We start from the raw sequence: 20221 nt of genomic DNA on the forward strand, positions 1-20221 counted from the left end.
GATTTTGGATGCCTGTGAAGACACTGTAGACAGTGAAAACAGCGGGAAATAGATTCTGACATTTTTGAGGAACAGTATAGACATATTTCTTGCGAATTAGGACAACGTTCTCTCTTTGTTTCAAGGCATGCTTGATATCCAACATTTGGAAATTTGGTGCATTTCATTGCGCGTGATGAATCATGTACTGTTATTCAGTCAAGGGACATTCAAAGTTTCAACAGGGAAATGGTATGAGATATCCTTGGTGGGTTTTTATCAATGTTTGCAGTCAAGAAATTCTTACATTTTTATTTGTATCTGTATAAATAAATTTGAGTGTTGTAAGCTGAGGCAGGAGAATGTTACGTGCATACGCGTACATTAAGAAGGTAACACTAATACCTGCATTTTATTGCACAGCTGGTTTTGCATTAAATAACCACATTCCGACTGTGATAGAGATCAAACATTTGATCCTGCGGCCATTGTTTAACCGCCTTGTCCATTAGGTCACGCGACCCACTTGCGGTTGTGTATGACGTAGTGCTTTCTGATGAACATCATCGTGTGGAGGAGGAGATCTCTATCTTACAAGTAACATCACCCTGGTGTTTAGTCGAGCGGTTTGCATTGCAATTTTTTAGTTTAGGATAACCCCAGGATGACTTCAGGGGATTCTCTGTAAGCTATTGTTGAGCACGTCGATGTCGGCGGAACGATTTGCAACTATGGCGACCACCAAGCTCTACATCGTGTATGTGCCACCATTCCCATTGCACTTGTGACCCAACATGCACTTGTTTGTGAAATCAGTTTTTCAGATGATTTCGAGATCTCGATCGACCTGAATCGTGAAGAATGTTGTGGCGCGGGTGCGCATGGTTCTGCGATGACCCCTCCATTTCTATGCATGGTTGCGGCAGCCCACCTCACAAATGGGGTCTTGTATGAATTTGACTCATCGAAATTGGAACGGCAAGGAACGGATTGTCCGGAGGAAGATGCGCAATTGGAGAGGATACCCATCGTGGCGAGCGGTTTTCGCATCTCTCAAAAACCTTCAATCCTATTTTCACACGGAAATATTGGTGGACACCAGGGGATATGCTGCACGCATTGGGTTTGAGATTTTCCATTGTGAACACTGAAATTTGACAATGAAATCTGTCACGGTGGGTTCAGATATTACTCAATGTACGGCCACGTTGCGAAAATGGCCGAAGAGATAAAGAAGGGAGCATCGACGGTCGACGGTGTCGAAGCCAGTTTGTTCCAGGTGAGCAGCACAAGCAAACCCATAGAAAACAATCTTTGCATGATTTTTTTAATAGAATATACGAAAACGAACTTGAAAAACATAAGACTTCGGTAAGCGCAGTGTAACGTTCCTTTTTGTGGGACTGGTGATCGGTGGGATAATTCATCAAGGTTCCGGAGACTCTGCCGCCAGAGGTATTGCACAAGATGGGAGCACCGGCGAAGAATGCTGAGCACCCTATCATACCAATCGCGCAATTGACAGAAGCTGATGGGTTTCTCTTCGGATTCCCCACACGATATGGCATGATGTGTGCCCAGTTTAAGACCTTCATGGATGCAACGGGCGGTTTGTGGCGAACTCAAGCTTTGGCAGGAAAGCCAGCTGGGTTATTTGTATCAACAGGCACCCAAGGTGGCGGCCAAGAAACTTCTGCGTACATTTTCCTGCACTTCACATACATTCATCAATATCTACTCTATGAACTGTACTCATGAATTCGGAATTCCAGTTCAAATTCAACCTAAGGTTTTTTCCTGGTACACAATCACAAACCCTCGTCCGTTAAAAAGCGCTTTTTAGAGAGATTTCGTGAGAAACCAAAAACGGGAACATCAAATACAATAGGCAGTGAACTAAACATCTGTTTTTGAATTGATGGATTCTAACGCTCACCCGTGAATCTGAGCGGCAGGCTGACAGCAATAACTCAACTTGCACACCATGGAATGATATTTGTTCCTACGGGATACACTGGAGGTTCAGGGATGTTCAACCTGGCAGAACCTAAAGGTGGGTCTGCTTATGGGTCCGGCACGTTTGCTGGTGATGGCACTCGCCAACCTTCCAAACTTGAGCTCGAACAAGCTTTCCATCAGGGCAAGTATGTCGCCAGTGTGGCGAAGAAGCTCAAGCATGGCTAGCAAGATGAGAAATGACAAACCAATGCCTGTCAAAACTGCAGAATGTTGGCCTATATCTACGAGAGAACTTACTTTATGTCTTTCGACAAAACAAATGACAATTTTGTGCCAACTCCAAATTGCCAACCCTCACCAAATATTAGCTCTTTGCCAGCCATTGTCCATATTCCATATAGCCAAATCATTGTAGGTTGGGTTTGTTGATAAGAATCTATGGTCTGCACATCACTAACAATTACATCCAATTCAATCACCAAAAAAGAAAATATCAAAATTCAAATAAAGAAAATGAATTTTATCTTAAAAAGAATAGAAAGTTACAAAATACATGAAATAATTTACCCAATTCTAAAAAAATTTGAAGATAAATTTATAAAAATTACAAAGATTATTTGGACTCTAATTAAAGAGTTAATTGTTTTTAGTAATGAAATTCAAAAATCATAAAAATTTATAAAGAAGTTATTATAATGAAATATGTAAAATAATTTACTCTATTCTAAAGATTCAAAGATAATAGAAATATAAAAGAAGCAAGACTTGTTGCATGTGCTATTATGTTGCTCTATTGCTGAAAAATAAATATTAATGTGTCATAACTTATATAGACTTGATGCCCTTGTAAAATGTAACTAGACTTGTTGTATTTGAATTTGGTGAAATGTAGTGATTTATAAACATGTTGCTCAAAATAACGTGTAAGGTGTTGTTATTGAAGTGGTCATTGAGCCGTATTCAAATGATTTTTTTAAAGATCTAAATATAAAATATTATATCCAATTATCTTGATGATCACCAAGTTGCTATTTCTCAAATCTTGTTTAAAATTCATGCAATTCTTGGAAGTTGATGTTTTTATAAACTTATATCATAAAACAACAAGACATACCAAAAATTCATAAAATCTAATTTAAATATTTATATGTCATATTTGAACATTTATCTGTATATATTTTTTGATATAACTAATTTTCTTTAAATATAAAACTTATTCTTATTCAACATTCATTTCATTATTAAAAATTGGATAATAAAATTTAAATTAGATAAATATTTATTTTATTATAAATATAAATAAAATATTAAAATATTTAGCTTTATGATAGTATTTTACAAAGTTAATTTAGCTTTAGCTCAAATGTTATGAGTTGTGGCCACTTTCAAGTCCATAAGGCAAGCTAAAGTGATAGAAGTTACAAAACCCACCTTTGGAACCATATTGAGACATATATCTTATTTGTTTGAGAAATGATAAAGTAAAATAGCTAAAGTATAAGATTTTTTGTTCCAAAAGGCATCCAAAAGTAGCCGAAAGGCTATTATGGACATCAACGTTAGTATTAATAATTATGACAATATGAAAAGTTAGATAGAAATAAAAGTAAGTAAACTTGATAATATCTTATAAAAGAACTTCTTAGAAGCTTTGTAAATGAAGATTTGACTTTATTTATAGGTAATTATTAGGTTAAAAATTTGGATAACAAATTAGAAATGTATTGCACATGTAAAGAACTTGTGTTATAAGTTACATATATATCTTGTAAGTTGGAGATAAGTCAGATGGTCTATAAAAAATTACCACATATCTCTTTGATTAGATAGCATATGTGGAGACAAGAGTGAAGCCTTCCTCATTCTTATTAATATTTCTTTTGTGTTCTTGTCTTAGCTTTAGAATCTTTAGTACCTTTGTATTTTGCAATAGCCATTCTAATTTCTATCTTATGTTTATCTTTAATTTGTCTACTTTTTCTTTTTGAGTGCTAAAAGAATATATTGCTTCTTTAGAGTTTTTTTTTATGATTCATGTCTTAAACTGTTTGAAAAAAGTCTAATTTTTTATTCTTATTTATTATTATTATTATTATTAACATATAAAAATGAATGGATTATATTATTTCTTATTATTGTGTTTTGAAAATTTAATACTACTCACTTTTAAATTAATATTTTTTAATTTTCTAACATTGATTCTTTCTTATAATAGAATAACTATTCTTCTTTGTAGAAATTTTGATTTGATATTAAAAGTTGTTGATTACCTTCTTCTAATTTGACTTGTAGATTTGTTAAAGTTATCTATTATAGACATGCAAAGAATTTTTTTATAGATGATATACTTGATAGAAGTAAGAGTAGATCTGCAACTATTACAAATCTTGACAAACTTGCATATATTCTTAAAATAAAAATTTCACATATTAATAATTTCAACTATGGAAGTACTATTCTTTGGCATATAGAAGAAATCAATAATGAAGTCTAATGTCTACATTAAGAAATTAAATAATATAGGGAAGCAAGGAAATCAGTCTTACAAGTGAATCCAAAATGCATTATTACTACAAGTATAAAGGAGACAAAGATTAGTATGTTAAAGAAGTTTGATGAAACAAGATCAAAATTTTGAAGATTTTTACAACAAATCAAGTTTTATTTAAAATTACATCCTTTTTGATATCTTAATGGACTTACTCAAGTTGGATTTATATGTAAATTCCTATTTGGAAATGTACTCTTTTACTTTGTACATTTGATAGAAACATATTTATAACTCCTATATAATCTAAATTCATTCTTAGAATAATTTATAGCCACATTTGAAGAAAATGATCAAGAAAGAATAAACCTCTCATTAAGCAAAATAAACTCGATGTTGTTAAAAAAGATTGTGTTTATTTTATAGAGAACCTAAGGACACTGCTTAACATTATTTAAAGAAGTAACACAACTAAAAAATGAGGAGTATAATTGTCAATAAAGACTATGTATTGGAAAACAAATTTGTCCAACTATAATAAAAATTGTGAAGTTGGAATCTTGTAGAATATCTAATAAAGGTCCTATTCTCTCTTCAATACTCTCTCCTTGTTTTATAGTACATACTTCTTTAGGACCTAAAAATTACAAAGCCTTTGCTTCATTAGATTTAAAAGCTTCAACATGTTTTTTAAATGAAGAATTTATTAAAAGATATAATATATTTTTAATAAAAAAAAACAAAGCTTATGCATATATAAATTATAAATGATTTTCTTTTATCTTTTAGAAATACTAGCCATAAAATTATTTATATAGAAGTAGCAACAAATAATTATAAAAACTAAATATTATTTAATATAATTAAATTACTTTTAAATCTAATTATTTTAGATTTATTGTGGCTAAAAAAATATAATCTTTTGATGGATTGGATTTTTTTACAATCTCAGCTTTTTTTTATAGCATAATTATGATTTTTTCTGATCAAATAAAAAGTAATAAGTATAATATAATCAAATCCTTATTTTGAGATGTAAGAGGTTTTATGTATGCTACAAAAGAATGTTGTCTTTTATTATTTATGCCACGTTTATTCTTAATTTTAAAAAGACTTTAAATGATATTTTAAATTAATATAAATATTATTAGGATATTTTAAAAAATAAAAATGAAAATATTATTCTATAACATTGTCCTTATAATCATTCACTTCCTCTTCAAGAATGAGCTCAATTGCCATTTGGATCAATCTACAACTTAATACAAAATAATTGGCTTCACTCAAGAAATATATTGATGAAAATTTGGCAAAAAAATTGATACACTATTCAAAATCTTTTGTAGGAATTCCTATTTCAATTAAAAAGAAAAAAGACAAATCACTACAAATGTCCATAGATTATGAAAAACTTAATAAGTTTAGAATAAAAAATATGTGCCTTGTGCCTTAAATATTAAAAAATTTTGATTAATTAAATCAAAAAAATATCTATGTAAAAATAGATCTATAAAGAGCATACAATTTAATATGCATTATAGAAAGAAATAAATGAAATATTACATTATAGACAAAGTGTGGATATTTTGAATATAGTTTCATACCTTTTGATTGATAAATGTATAAGTAACTTATAAATATCTATTGAGTGATATTTTTTAAGAGTTTTATATGATTTTATTATTTAATATTATTTAATATTTTAATATATTCTAAAAAAACATAAGAATTTAAATTTAAATTTTATTGTGTATTACAAAAATTAAGAGATGCAAGACTTTACACCAAGATAGAATAATATATATAGTATACAAATTAAGTTAATTTCTTAGGATATATCAATTATAAAGCTTTTTACATAACATTTTCAAATATTCTTAACTTATACCAAAAAGAAGAAATATAGTTTTTGATAAATAAAAAATAATTCTATTAAATCTTAATTAATTTTAACTTTGAGCAATAAAATCAATATTGATTTTTTATTTAGCATTTCTTATCAAATTCAATCAATTGTATTTTGAGATCTTTTTGTGCATAATATCAAGAGTATTTCTTCCAAAGCTTAAGATACTTCTAAGTTTAAATTCAAGGATAACCTTCTTTATTTTGAGGGACACTTATATATTCTAGAAAGCAAAGCATAATTATATGCTCTTCAAGCTTATTATAATTTTTTAATTACATGGTATTTTAAATACAATAAAATTTTGGAATTAATCTTAAGAGATTTATGGTGGTTTCAAATGTCAAAGATGGTTTAAGACTTTGTACAATCATGTATTATTTTTTAAAATCAAAAACTCCTTGTCATTGACCTTATGGACTTTTTTTATCTACTACCTATAATAGAACAATTATGATCATTTTTTTTATTTTTATAGATTTTATTATAGATATTTCAATCTCAAATTCTTATGAGTTTATATTTGTGATAGTAAATTGTTCCACTAAAATGGCACATTTTGTACCATATACAAAATTATCACAAATAAAAAATAACTAGATTGTTTTTAATTTTTTTAATTTTTTTATTTGAAAGGACTTCGTTCAAAGGATCTATGGATGAGACAATGTGTTTTCTAAAAAAGGAATAAGTCCATTGTCACCACTCTCATCCTTGGAAAAAAACTTCATTGATATAGCCACACCATCAACAATAAGTTGCATCCGACATACATACATGAGTTTTGTAGAGTCATCATATGTGATTACTAGGCCTCTTTAAATTGAGACTTTTTTCTAAAATATCCTAATTTTCTTAAAATAAGCTTAGCAAGATGTCCTAAAATAAACCTCAAATAATATTCTTTTATATGGTTGAAGGAGGTATCACATGACGCGATCCATGTTGAAGAATATCAATCTGTAGTCACAACAGTCATATTGAGGAATGCACGTCAAGTTCACCATGGTGAAGGAATTACAGACCTCCAAGAAATTCTCTATAGAGACAAAATTCAGCCTTGCATCGAACACATGAAATGAGAACACTAACCAAATTCTATCAATGCAATACTTGTTTTGTGAGAAGCTCAACCATAAAGAAGTCAATTTCATAGGGCATAAAAAGAACTAAATAGTGAAGGTTGAAACATTTTTAATTCTTTTTTGCACAAACAATATCACGATACATATGAAGTTGCAGCATGTTAAAGCATGGATAGAATACAATGTCCTCATAGATGTCTTAAAGAAGTAGTTTTTCTACCAAGTAAATTTCAAACACATCCTTGCACCTCATTTTCTGACTAAGAAGGAACTCATGTTTATAATCAATTGAGACATTGTGGACATGATTATTGATAATATATTGTTCAATGTAGATGATAAGAAATTCACATCAATTCATAGATGGGCATTTTCAATTTTTAAGTTGCTCAAAGATACAAACAATGATAAAATTGAGCTTTGTAAAGAGCAAGATTTGAACCACAAAGCATACAAGGTAGAAATAAATTTTTTACAGTTGTTCCATCTTGTGATTAGCTTTGTCTCTTGTGAAGCCTTGTTTCAAATGATAGCATGTCTTATAGATGTCACAAAAGCCATGTCATACATGGGTTGCTTTAGTAGATGTAATGAAGATCATGTAGCTTCATTTATGAAGGTGTTTTATAATGTGAGCTTACAAAAAATCTTCAAGCTCTTCTACAAACATTGGGCATTTTTGCTTGCTTTTGATGTTGGCTCAAAATAAAATACCTCTTATCTTGACTTCCAAGTCCAATTTGAACATCAATCAAAGTTGTACAAGCTCCACCTCCTTGCCATTCTACTTTTTAATCACAAGATAGCGAAAGTAATCTTTGCTGCAAATGCAAAACTTTTGGATGTCGTAGCTTCAAAATGGAGGATACAACTAATTGAAATTAACATAGATGGAGTGTGAATAATGATTGGACAAATTATTGGCATTGTGATAAAGATGGTTGAGGTAATTGGTGATGGAATTATATGAGTGTGGTGTGTTTTGTACCATCTTAATCTTAAAGGTTCAAGCCGAATACTTCAAGTTATATGATGACTAGTTTATCAACATCTTGACATGCTTCATCTCTTATCTTTATCAATAGTACAATCTCATCAAGAAGATAGGTTATACATGTCCAAAATTCGTAGATATGCAGTGGTCATTTATAAAAAAAATTGAATAGATTTTTACGGCAAGAGCACTTGATGATTTGCAAGTATCTTATATAGAAGGTATTTACATATATTCTCGTCCATTCTTAGATGGTGGTACTACTTATACTTGACAATGTTGCAGAAGTAATCTACACTATTGTAACATGTTTGCAAGGATTGAGTATCCTTTTAAATCAATAGAAAGTCCAATTCAAAGGCTTGATTCAATTTTTGGTGGATTTGTACAAAGTACAAGGTCTGTACAATGCCGAGACTCCAACCATAGCTTATAATGCCTCAAATCTAGTCATTTGTAGATCTTGCTTTGTGGCTCTTATAAATAAAGAGGCTTTTATTTAAGATCAAGGCATCCTCATGATAAGCCTCATAATTTCATTGCTTGCAATTGAGATTGAGGTCATAGTTTATAATGTCGCAATCATGTTTGTTGGGCTTATTAATGGGATTGTGTTTATTATTGTCTAATATAATCGCAACAATGATGCCAACAACAAGGATATTTTGAACATTCTATCTCATAATTTAAGTATACTATAAATATCTCTATGTCATAGATTTACATATGTATTCTAATAAATACCTATATGATTAGGTAGAAGTAATAAAAATAGATAAAAATAGGTTAATTTCATAATACCTTCCAGAGAAGCTTCTTAGAAACTTTATAGATATTACTTTTACTTTATATATGTTTGTAGTTGATTGGTAGGTTAAAAACTTGGTTAATAAGTTAACCATGTGTTGGTAGCTTATAGAGAAACCTAATTATGTGGTGTACATATAGAAAATTTACCTTACAAGTTAAGCTATGTATTTTGCAAAGGCAACATGTTTTGGAGGTTTTATATGACATTGCAATGTAGTTCCTAATTAAGAGTATATGTGGAGGCAAGAGTGAAGCCTTCTTTACTTTTATCAATGCCTTTCTTGTCCTTAGTCTTGTTTAAGACTTTTTAATCTTCATATTTTTAGCAATAGTTATTCTAGTCCAATATTATATCATCTTTGAGTGACATTCTAGTTCTTTTTAGTGACACAAGAATGTATTGAGGATTTCTTTCTTTGAGATTCATGTCCTTAATACTCTTTAATATATTTCCATCCATTGGCACAAGCTAGGGTTGGAATTGGCTGAGTGAGATGCTTAATCCATTGAAGATATTGAGAATGACCACCAAGCCATAGTACTCGCTTACAACAAGGAGATGATCTTTAAGAACGCTATTGAAAAATGCTTTGATTTGCAAACAAAATTTCACATTGGATGGGTTCATTATAATGGATGGTTTCCACAACTTCAAAATTTTTGTGGCATGCTAGCCTCCATTTTTCCTAATACAAGAACTAAAAAATTTGACTTCTCTATGATTAAGTAGAAAAAGAACAAGTATTGACAATGCCTCATGGACTTCTTGCTTGAGAGTAGCTTGCACTCAACAATTCAAAAGAGTGTGTCAAATTTGATGAAGATAGATGTTTTTGGACAGCTCTATAGATGAATTTCATCCATTTGCAATTTACCTAAAATAAAACCTAGCCTCGTCCCTAAAATAAGCAAAATTAGGTATTTCAAAGAAAGCCCTAGTTTAAAGAGGCTTGGTGATTGCAACTTGCCTCCTGAAGCTGAGCCCCCAGTTTCTAGGAACCTATGGATACATCTAAATGGAGGCAAATATGTGCAGCAAATGCCAGAATCATCTTAGGACTTCTGTGGTCTCGAGAGTATGTACGCAAAGATACACTGATTATGAAGAATCGTATGAATGTCATCCCAGACAGTGAGCTGACCTAAAGCAGAGCTTAAGTGCACAGACCTCATCATTAATTTACCCTAGCTAATATACACCTATATGTGACTAAGTCATAGCAGCACGAGTCCATGAACCATGGTAACAACCTCGTCAGTTGAACTTGTTTCTGTTCTTACCGACTACATCTGCATTTGCTGTATATTTCCAAAACATCTTAATCAAGGTAATGGCCCAGTTAAAAACACAAGCAAGTATTGAACAATTATTGGCACACCGAAGATCTTGGTGTCCACTAAATTCCATAACAATCTTGGGAGTGAAGCTTTTGCACCATGCCACTTTGCCATTCTAGACATGTTTCCTCCACAATTAAGCTACTCCTATCATCATAACTGACGAAAGACCTTAGCGCGAATCATTAACAAACTTGTGACGGGGTTCACAAATGCTTGTCTAAGCAGAAACCCTAAGCAGCTTTCATCCTCTGAGACTGGAGCTAGAAGGATGTGAATTGAGAGTTTGAAAGAAGCAGAGACGTTAATCTAAGTAGGGCAACAAGCTAAAGTATCAGTGTATTGTACCAACACATATACGCCTCTTGCAAATATTCCTCACCCTACCAATGTACCAACAGAGCGCGTCGCCATAATTGTCCCACACGTCATCACCATTCAGTACAAGCACATTGCAACTAATCTCACGCACTCTGACGCCCAAAGATGACTTGTAGAAGAAACCGTAAGTATCGTAGGAACTTTGCACCGACGAAGGCACGCTGCACAACACAAACCCAAGTTTCTTTTTGACCACTAATATGGCATCTCGGTCGACCAATGACGCAATTTTATGTGCGCTGTTGTCTTCTAGTGGCACTAAGGCACAAGCTTCTAGTATGTTCGCTACCACCTGCGATGTGGTTAACTTTTGTGTGTCCAAGTGCCATTTGATATCTGATGCAGCAATGCCAAATTCCTCCAAGATGTTGCACCTATTCTTGTCCTTGGACGATTCAACTTCATCTGCAGATTTCTTGTTATTGTATACTGAAAGTATTACGGTATCTACATCCCTTGTTGTGACTTCAGCATCATTTCCACGGTTGCGAAACATCCATAGCACTACACATGTAATTGTAAGCAAAGCAGGGTCTTGAATGCTGCCAACTGGATCAAAATCCTTTTCAACATGCACAGCCTCCACAAAGTCTTGCAAGATCTTTCCAATGGTCTCCATGCTTGTCCGGAGTTTAAAAGGATTGACCATCTGGACCAATCCACCCGTTGCATATACACGATCTCCCTCGCACACTAGATTGTGGTAGGAATCTTCTTCTTCATTCATCGCACAGGTTGATTTAACCAACTTCCACGCATCTTTTAGGTCTACATCCTTCAAGCTTGGTAACCATGTGTTCCCATGGACCAATTGAGGTCGCAGCGGGAGGGCACAGACTCCACGCTCTACGAGCTTTTTTACAGCCTCAATGAACACATCTTCATATTCTCTTTTATAGTCCACGCGACTTATCTTTATACCCAAGAGAGCACACACACCATAAACTCGATCATGAATGAACTTGCAGTCACGCTTATGAAGCTGCTTGAAAACTCTATAGGCAGTGTATTCCAAGCATCTTCTCCGCTCCTTCAACCGCTTCGTGTCTTTATACCAATTGAGATTAATTGGCGTCATCAAATTCACAATGTCGCGAACTTTCTGGCATACACCTAAACAGTCGATAACAGACAAAGTGCAGGGATGCGTAAGCGATCCTGCCCAGTATTCAGTCCCCACGTCGCATACAAGATCAAATGCATGAATAAATTCCCTAATTTCATCCATTGTTGTTACATCGCGCTTCAGCTTCCCATCTTGATCAAATCCTACAAAGGTGAGAAATGCTGGTACTATAGCTTCTTGCAACGTCCACACACGCTTGAACCACTGCATTTCGTTCACAACAACTGCCGCTTCTTCAATCCCCTCCATGGTTTTAAGGTAAGTACAATGACGAGATGACGTACATTCCCGGCCCAAGCTCTTTAAATCAATAAGCAGTTCCGTAAGACGACGCAGGGAGGTTAGCTGCCGGCCATAATCTCCCGTCAACACCACGGCAACATACTCTGCGTCTTCATATATCTTATGCATATTCTTGATTTGTGCATGCTTATCCTCCCCATGAACTTGGTCGATGCACAAGCTGTCTATCCAGACGCAGTCGTAAGATTTGACCAAGGCTTTACAACGTTCAAGGGACATCCAAGTTGCGACTTTCCATTTTATACCCTTGATGGTGTTGGTATTGCCCCCCCATATGTGGCTTATCGCTACATACGGTTCCTTCGGCCCAAGAGGCCTGATTACCAACTCACCGTTGCCGCTCGTGGTGAGCACTCTTCTCTTGCCAAGCTTTCCAAACTCAAAGCGAATCATGTCGGGCGAGACCCTTTCAGAAGAGCATAGACGATTTGATCTCTGTCGCTTTCTGTGCCTGGCTGAAGCTACGTACATGTTAATTGGCGTAGGAGATTCAAGACAATCAGTAACACTCGAAATCAATAAGAAAGGTTAGAGCACTCGACACTCAAATTCTACTTGTAAAACAAGTTTAGTTTTATTTTCAAATTGAGGTTTATTCCAGACGATTCGTCAATACAACAAAACGATGGATTCATGTAACAAAACCAAACATATACAACACACAAACAGCAATTACACATACACTAGTTAGATTGCCGCCATCAAAACGAAACTCATAGAATTGGCCACACATTCCCAATTACCTTGCACGTAGTTAGGATATGCTTCTGGATCTGCTTCTGTTCCACCAACGGCTCTCGAAATCAAGTGGTTTACAATTCTAGTACATTTATCTTCAAACCTTACTCCTAAGAGTGCTAAATGAATTAAGTGTGATCTAACCTGCAACTCCAGCGCGATCTTCTAACGACATCTGGCGAGGTGCTCCAACATTCGCTGCTTGCAACTACTCGCAAGCAAATCGGAAGCAGAACGTAGAACTAACATTAGGGTTTGGAACGCATCTGCTTCTCAAATTCTGATGCCCCAGCTCTTGGGCGTGAGTGCGGCAGGATTGTGGCGATCGAGAGTGTAGAGAACATTCATGAGACTAAGTGCATGCGTCGGCTGCATTCCACTCCCGAGTACTCATCCCTGCCACTTTCAATTTCCTCTTGCGATTCCTAGTGCATCAGTGACTCCAGGGTTTGGCCGGAAGCTCATTATACCACGTTACTCTAAGTCTGCACGACAAAACTTACCATAAGCCCTAACTTACTGAGGCTTTGCAAATTGCCTTGCACCAAGATTTTACCGTTGATGAGGTTTGGCCACTGGTGGCACTGTTTCATTGAAAACCGGAAATTCTCGGGCACTGTGCTCCTCTATTGTAAGTCCCCGCCCTCGAACACAAGCTTGTACTCTGTAGTGCTTTGACTGTAGTTATCTGGTGGCTCTCGAGTTAAACTAACAGCCCATTCTCTGTATGCTTGAACAGACATGTCAGTCACCAAATTTCTCAGTCGTGAGCATATGACAATTTTGTTGCGTTATCTACCTTAAAAAAAACGATTCATGCGTGAGGTGGTCATCACTCTGAAGCACGCAGGTTTTGCAGCGATATGCGAATACGTTAGTCCTTACAGACGTCCTGGTTTGGATAACTTTGAAATTGGCTCCGTCAGATTAGATTCTGCATAGTGATCGAACAGTGCAATTGTATAATGTGACCGTCTTCTCAAACCGTGATAAGAGATATCAACCTTCACAGCATGGAGAAAGCCGATTGGAAACATTCAGGGCTGAAGTTCACAAACATTACAAAATCCTTCGTCATAAGATAGAGCAAGGAAGAGATCACTGTAATAAACTTTCAGAAGCTTTTTGTACTTCACGTTACTTAGAAGTTTACGCAATAACTGTAACGAGGTACATGACGACCATACACAAACCAATTAAATCTTCCGCTTCTTCAATCGAGATAGGACCGTTGAGTTCTATTCTTTGGCATGGACAGATGCACGGATTCCACCAAACACGATTACAATTAGATTCGTACAAGGATTTACAATTAGCGGGAAAATAATGTGCCGAGTTGACAGCACATAGACGGACTTTGCAGATATTAAAAATGGTTCCAATTTAACTTGGATGTAGTTGAGTACAGAATCCAAATCAGCCAATACGAATAAAAAACGTTCGGTATTCAAAATTTCCAAGTGTCTGCTGAAGATTCCGGTTCAATAAATTCGATCTAGCAGCACCACTAACTCCGTCTGCATACGTACTTCACATCAGATGGAAAGGGAATCTCCAATGCAACACCTCTACTGAAGGATCTGACAGCAAATTGGACCTTAAAATGGTAGAAGCTTCGTTGAAGAGTATGTTCATGTAATAGTCTTTGATCATGAAGCCAACTCGTGGATTCCCATTCTTTTAATTCTCCAAGCCAAAGAGAGCCTTAGAAGTGGGGAGCAGTACTTCTGTCAAAGATATATTTCCGGTAATCTGAACGTACATGACTAATTGGATAAAACCAGTCGTTTAGTACTAAGCATCATAACTCTACTGGAAACATACTTCAAACTCTAGAGAAGATGCACATTTTGATCATTTCTTTTAAGACTCGAAACCGTGCTTCAGTGGGGACCAAAAACAAATTGGTATAAATCTTCCAAAATTTCCGTATGTTTGCTGAAGTAGAGCTATCCAAGCTTGAGTTCTGACCATAAATAAAATCATTCGTACAGGCCTTCTTGCTCCCATACGTCCACGAGAAAGTCGACCATTTCCTAATGTTCCACTTGTCAAATCAGTATTACATTCACAGATATGTTCAAAGTCATCGTCTAAAAACTTAGTTACCCACAAATTCAATGACCCATAACTACGTGGAGATATTATAGCTCCGGGCATTTACGCTTCTCTGATATGTACAAATTAATAATGAATGGAGTATGAGCATAGCTGCTTACAGTTAATGGTATGCGCTGTGCAAAGGGACGGCTGGTGGCAAGCAGATCCTCATACGTTGTGCTCCAGCTGGATGGCATCAGGCTCCATACTCGTAAGTACAATAATATACTACATGCTACAAATCCTAAAACATACTTCGCTTCAGTTGCGATGGAATTTTTCAAGATTTCAGACATGAACAGTTTTTAAAATATAAAACAGGATTCCATGACCAATCTTATCACACTAATTTACATTCAGTGTCCGTGTACTTAGAATAGTTCTAGCAGATATCCTCAATGCTCGTAGAAATACCATGAGAAAATGATAAAACACGAATGGACTTTGCACAGGGAATGAATTACAGTCAACCTACAGAAAACACTATTCTCCAGAAATCGTTCCAAAAGAGTCAAAACGTTTACCTAATAACAGGCTCTCGAGGCTCCATAGCCTTGGGCCGCTGTCGAGTTCCCACCCATTCCTGTCGTCTCTCTTTCCAAAGTATCAATGCTGCATTTAACAACAAATTATTAAGTGATCACAAGTTTACAACGCAAGAGAAAAACGACCTCGCCATACAAGGAATGCACTGAAAAAATATATACACACATATATACATAAATAGAAAACACAGTTCATTCAAGAAAGATTACAAACGAAGCTGAAAATACATTTAAAACTTGTCTGTCTGACCAACAGACCATCCGATCATTGTTTAGGTCATTTCACACTAGAGGTCACCTCAAATGGGTTGGAAGTTGAAAAATACTGACAAAATATCCATAGATGACAACTGCGATCGATATGAGTTATAAACGACTACAAGAAACATAACGCCAGCTAGGACTCAATTGCAGGACCGAGTTCTGATCAACATGAAAAAAGTTCAGAGGTTTCCGGTGAACTACCGTGATTAACGAATACAGAATGGTTGGTGTCGCTTTTCACTGTGGAACTACTTCCCGAGACATTGTCGCTGCTGCTAACTATGGCGCTTGAACTTCTCTGCTGCCGGGAAGTAATGCCACTGTTGTCCATTTCATTGGGACTTGGACTGGACCAAGACCTAGCAAGTTATATCGAAAGCCGGCGACCCTCCTTGCAGCGTAATTTAAACTTCAAAGCTTGTGTAACTGACCGACGAGGCTTGGGCGAATCTGTAAGGCAGCTATTTTCTGTTGCAAAGTAATCGTATACCAGTTAGATGGAACAACTGCTAGTCTCTGAAGGAAGACAGGAACCTAGTGTCTTTCAAGAGAGAAACATTCATTCTATCATCTATCCTTTCTAAGATTGTACGATAAATATCTGTTTTAAACGCGACCCCATTGAACTCCCCATACCCCTAATTCAAACAACTAAAATGCATTTCGTTGACAACTGTCAGATGTAACAGATGGTGAGATGAGTCAACAAATCCCGTACGCACAAGGCACACTACACATGGAGGCCCTCCACTATACAAAACAAAGCAACCACAACGCAGTTTCAGAATTTTGTTGTTAACCTCACCACCCGATAGCTGCATACCTTGTCACCATCTCTGCGAACCCTACGATGGTTACAACGGCTGGGATAGGGGTCCCGTAAGAAGAAATAAAGATAAATCAAACTCTGAGCCTAATGAAAAATTACTTTCGGCTTTAGCTACAATCTTGGCTGATAAACGTGGCCGTAAATGAGTTTTTATGGGTGGAATAACAATCCTAAGTTTATGGTAGAATTTCGACAAACATCCAGGAGAGGATAAACGACCTTCAAAAACAAACTGTAATGTATCCCAATCTAGGATAAAGACACAAGGAAAGTTTGACGTACAACATCCAATCAATAGCTCGTGTCTGCAGAAGATTAACACTAACAAGAGACTGCAGTAAACACGACGAGGACTGGTGAATTCGCAGGAGCTCCCACAATTTTCATAAAAATTTCCAGGATGATCAACGATCTCCAGTAGATCTAAATGAGGCACGAGACAAAAAAAAAAAAAAAAAAAAAAAAAAAAAAAGTGTTCCGAAAACGTAATGTTACAAATCATCACTAGCAATTGAAGCTAGGACACAACAAGGTTCCAGGATAAGACTAAGCTTAATTCTTTAGGGCATAAGCGGCACGTATGTAATCTCATTAACTTCCTGCACAAGTTCGTACACTGCGAACAAGGCAAACTAGCACTATCAACGAGAGATTAAAGTACAGTTTTAGACATCTTGAACTAAAGAATAGAAAAACAAAGGAAGTATCGGCAACAGTATACATTGAACAAGTATCATCTAAAATGCAGAAGGCCAAGCTGTTTCACAAAATGAAACGAACGAAGAAAATGTACAGAGCAAGACTATGTCTGAAATCCCTTGCAGTAAATGATCACAAGAAACTAACCTAAATGCTACGACCGACATTAGCGATGCAGGGAATCATTAATAAACGAAAGACAACTGCAAACAACCGTTGAGCTACCGTACAGCAAAACTACATCTCCAAACGCCGTAGTCTAAAAACCTAACTACAACTTCGTAGAATGCCACCACCTCGTCTCGCAAACCCACAGCAACCGCACATGAAATCGAATCGTAGCATCAAACCTTTAATTTAAAAAATTAAAATTAAAATTAAAAACTACACGACCAATGTGAGTGCAAACAAACTACATCACCGACGTATTGGAAGTGCACATCCAATTGGACACAGACAGTCATGAACTAATAAACAAGCAGTGCGCAATGTAGTAAGCATGCTCTCGCTTCCTAACCTAGGCAACGAACAGATCAAACACCGGCGCAAAGTCAAACTAACACACTAGCTTCACCATTGATTCAGTTTGGCAAGATTAGCACCAAATCACAACCAAAACACTTAGAAAAAACGAATTTAAGAAGTGAGCGGAACAGACCGTAAGTGACGTGAATCTGCTCCAGCTGAGACTTGAAAATTTGGATTCACTGCGACGGCATCGGATCGGGAAAGCGACGCTACGACGATCTACGGAAGAAGCCTACGAGAGGTGATAAGCATGGCGCGGGATCGCTAAGCTTCGCATCGAATGCAGTGTGCAGCCGAGGTCCCTTTTCTGACGGCCCAAACCAGACGACGTGCTCATTTCGAGGACCTGAAAAAGCCTCCATGGCATTTCGATTCCATGCTGCCTTATCAGTTGTCAGGATGGGACGAAGTTTCCAAACACCTTCCTTCTCCGTACAGTCATTGCTTCGTGTATTCTCACATCTTGGATGAATATATTTATTTATTCATTTAATTTATATAAAAAAGGAAAGATAGGAAAGTAGATGTTTCTTTTTAGGGGAATGTTAAATAGACCAAAGTTTAAATTGACCTACCCATCGTAACCATCATGATGAAAAAAATAAAATAAAATAAAAGAGTCTATATTTATTTCTCCACTATTAGATCTGCAACCAATAAAAACCAACCACATTCATCATGATTACCATATTTTTCATCAAGGGTGGGTTGATTTAGTAAAAACATGGATCTATTTAACATTCCCCTTCTTTTAAGGTATATATGATAAAATTCTAGAAACATTTCACGTAGAATGGTTGCTATTTTGTTTAAGTCTGTAAGCAATAATGTGTTAACATGATTAACCAACAAATTTAATCCAATAGAAACCTAATAAAAATATGTGCTAGATTTATATACTTCTGTAGTACTTGTTAAGTCTCTCATTAAATACACTTGCAAAATTGAGATGATTTTGAATAATTTATGAAAAAAAAGAACTAAATTTGTTCATGAAATTATTTATGATATTTTTACACTAATCTTGCTACTTATATGATTAATATTATACAAAAAAGTTACAAGTTATAAGATTTTATATTAAAAAAAATAAGCTTGAAAAAATTGAAACAGACATAATATGATTTTATTTACATTATGCATTCATTAATTTGACCAATGATTAAAAATATTATATTAGAAATTGATTTTACAAAAATGTCTAATAATAGAAATATCTTAGAATTTTTTATTTTTTAGAATTTTTTCATATGAATATCTACATAATACAAGTCACTATAGTGTTCCATTTAAACATCACAAACTAGCAATAAACATGTCTTTGAGCCTATTCTGATCCACCATGTAAAATAGCTGAACAGGATTAAAAATTATGAAGACAATATGACAGAGGAGAAGCGTCAGAAAAGAATTTAACAATCTTGATGATTTATTTATTTAAATATTTTTAACAATTTTCATAGATAATTTTTGAAAACTATTTGCAATGAACATGAAAGATCATGTAAGATTCTGTATTTTATTTTGAAAATTATAAAAAGTGATATACAAATTCAAGATATGTGTTTTGTGTGCACAATGTATTGTTGTATTTTCTCACACAAATAATTGATTTTATAGAGAAATAATATTAATATAAATATTTTTGGAATTGAACTTTATGTGATTAAAAAAATATTTAAAACTTGCTTGAAATAAATTCAAAATTATGACATTTTGCATAATATTTGTAACTAAAAATTTATTTTTTACAAGGATTTTATTTATTAATTTTTTCTTAAAGATGAGATAAAACCATAATTTTTTTAAAAAATTACAAAAAATATAAATTATTTTATATTTATTTAATTTAAATCAATGAAAAAATATTTTTTTACTAAATACTAGGATTACATATTTTAAAGCTTAAATAAATTACTTAAAAAATAAATATTTATTATTAAATATTATAATTTTATAATTTATAATAAAATTTAATGTGAAAAACGGATCTACTTTTATATTAAAAATTTATAATTATAATTTTTAAAACTAACATTAAACTTAAGTTTGTTGCCTTTGATAAATCAAATAATTGGTAAGTGTCTTTTTCTACATAGAAGAATTTAATTTAAATTTGATATTATAATAAATTTTCTTTTAATCATAA

At 34.3% G+C, this 20221-nt stretch overlaps 3 protein-coding genes across 7 annotated transcripts; 1 reads left to right on the forward strand and 2 right to left on the reverse strand.

Annotated features, from left to right (window-relative positions):
- The first annotated feature begins 458 nt into the window (after window positions 1-458).
- Window positions 459-2316, forward strand: LOC112289413 (NAD(P)H dehydrogenase (quinone) FQR1). Its single transcript, XM_024534604.3, has 4 exons — window positions 459-736; window positions 1165-1258; window positions 1411-1676; window positions 1935-2316. The coding sequence occupies exons 1-4, from the start codon at window positions 687-689 to the stop codon at window positions 2161-2163; spliced, it is 639 nt and encodes a 212-aa protein (XP_024390372.1). The 5' UTR covers window positions 459-686; the 3' UTR covers window positions 2164-2316.
- Window positions 2317-10561: 8245 nt separating this feature from the next.
- Window positions 10562-13617, reverse strand: LOC112289764 (uncharacterized). Of its 3 annotated transcripts, none has more exons than XM_024535304.3 (2): window positions 13252-13617; window positions 10562-12824 (listed from the first exon to the last, which is right to left on the reverse strand). In XM_024535304.3, the coding sequence occupies exons 1-2, from the start codon at window positions 13280-13282 to the stop codon at window positions 10894-10896; spliced, it is 1962 nt and encodes a 653-aa protein (XP_024391072.1). In that variant the 5' UTR covers window positions 13283-13617; the 3' UTR covers window positions 10562-10893. The 3 variants fall into 3 exon arrangements, with proteins under 3 accessions (XP_024391072.1, XP_024391073.1, XP_024391074.1); XM_024535305.3 differs by having other exon boundaries at window positions 10562-12820; window positions 13252-13534; XM_024535306.3 differs by having other exon boundaries at window positions 10562-12820; window positions 13113-13510.
- A 914-nt stretch (window positions 13618-14531) lies between these two features.
- Window positions 14532-18310, reverse strand: LOC112289765 (uncharacterized). Of its 3 annotated transcripts, none has more exons than XM_024535308.3 (5): window positions 18203-18310; window positions 16218-16484; window positions 15732-15819; window positions 15327-15393; window positions 14532-15143 (listed from the first exon to the last, which is right to left on the reverse strand). In XM_024535308.3, the coding sequence occupies exons 2-5, from the start codon at window positions 16345-16347 to the stop codon at window positions 15090-15092; spliced, it is 339 nt and encodes a 112-aa protein (XP_024391076.1). In that variant the 5' UTR covers window positions 16348-16484; window positions 18203-18310; the 3' UTR covers window positions 14532-15089. The 3 variants fall into 3 exon arrangements, with proteins under 3 accessions (XP_024391076.1, XP_090110905.1, XP_090110904.1); XM_090254779.1 differs by lacking the exon at window positions 18203-18310 and adding an exon at window positions 18062-18137; XM_090254778.1 differs by lacking the exon at window positions 18203-18310 and adding an exon at window positions 16840-17279.
- Window positions 18311-20221: the final 1911 nt, after the last annotated feature.

The sequence above is a fragment of the Physcomitrium patens genome, chromosome 12, assembly GCF_059467195.1.
Source record: "Physcomitrium patens ecotype Gransden chromosome 12, ASM5946719v1, whole genome shotgun sequence".
NCBI lineage: Eukaryota > Viridiplantae > Streptophyta > Bryopsida > Funariales > Funariaceae > Physcomitrium > Physcomitrium patens.

Excerpts from the sequence above, each read along its gene's own strand:
- LOC112289413 (XM_024534604.3), top strand. The coding sequence starts at position 687 with ATGTCGGCGGAACGATTTGCAACTATGGCGACCACCAAGCTCTACATC. Across the intron at positions 737-1,164 it reads ACCACCAAGCTCTACATCGT|ATATTACTCAATGTACGGCC; the intron begins GTATGTGCCACC and ends CGGTGGGTTCAG. Across the intron at positions 1,677-1,934 it reads GGCGGCCAAGAAACTTCTGC|GCTGACAGCAATAACTCAAC; the intron begins GTACATTTTCCT and ends TCTGAGCGGCAG.
- LOC112289764 (XM_024535304.3), bottom strand. The coding sequence starts at position 13,282 with ATGTCGTTAGAAGATCGCGCTGGAGTTGCAG. Across the intron at positions 12,825-13,251 it reads AGATCGCGCTGGAGTTGCAG|CCAGGCACAGAAAGCGACAG; the intron begins GTTAGATCACAC and ends ACGTAGCTTCAG.
- LOC112289765 (XM_024535308.3), bottom strand. The coding sequence starts at position 16,347 with ATGGACAACAGTGGCATTACTTCCCGGCAGCAGAGAAGTTCAAGCGCC. Across the intron at positions 15,394-15,731 it reads CCTCGAGAGCCTGTTATTAG|CTGGAGCACAACGTATGAGG; the intron begins GTAAACGTTTTG and ends GATGCCATCCAG. Across the intron at positions 15,144-15,326 it reads CACAGCGCATACCATTAACT|GAAATGGTCGACTTTCTCGT; the intron begins GTAAGCAGCTAT and ends GTGGAACATTAG.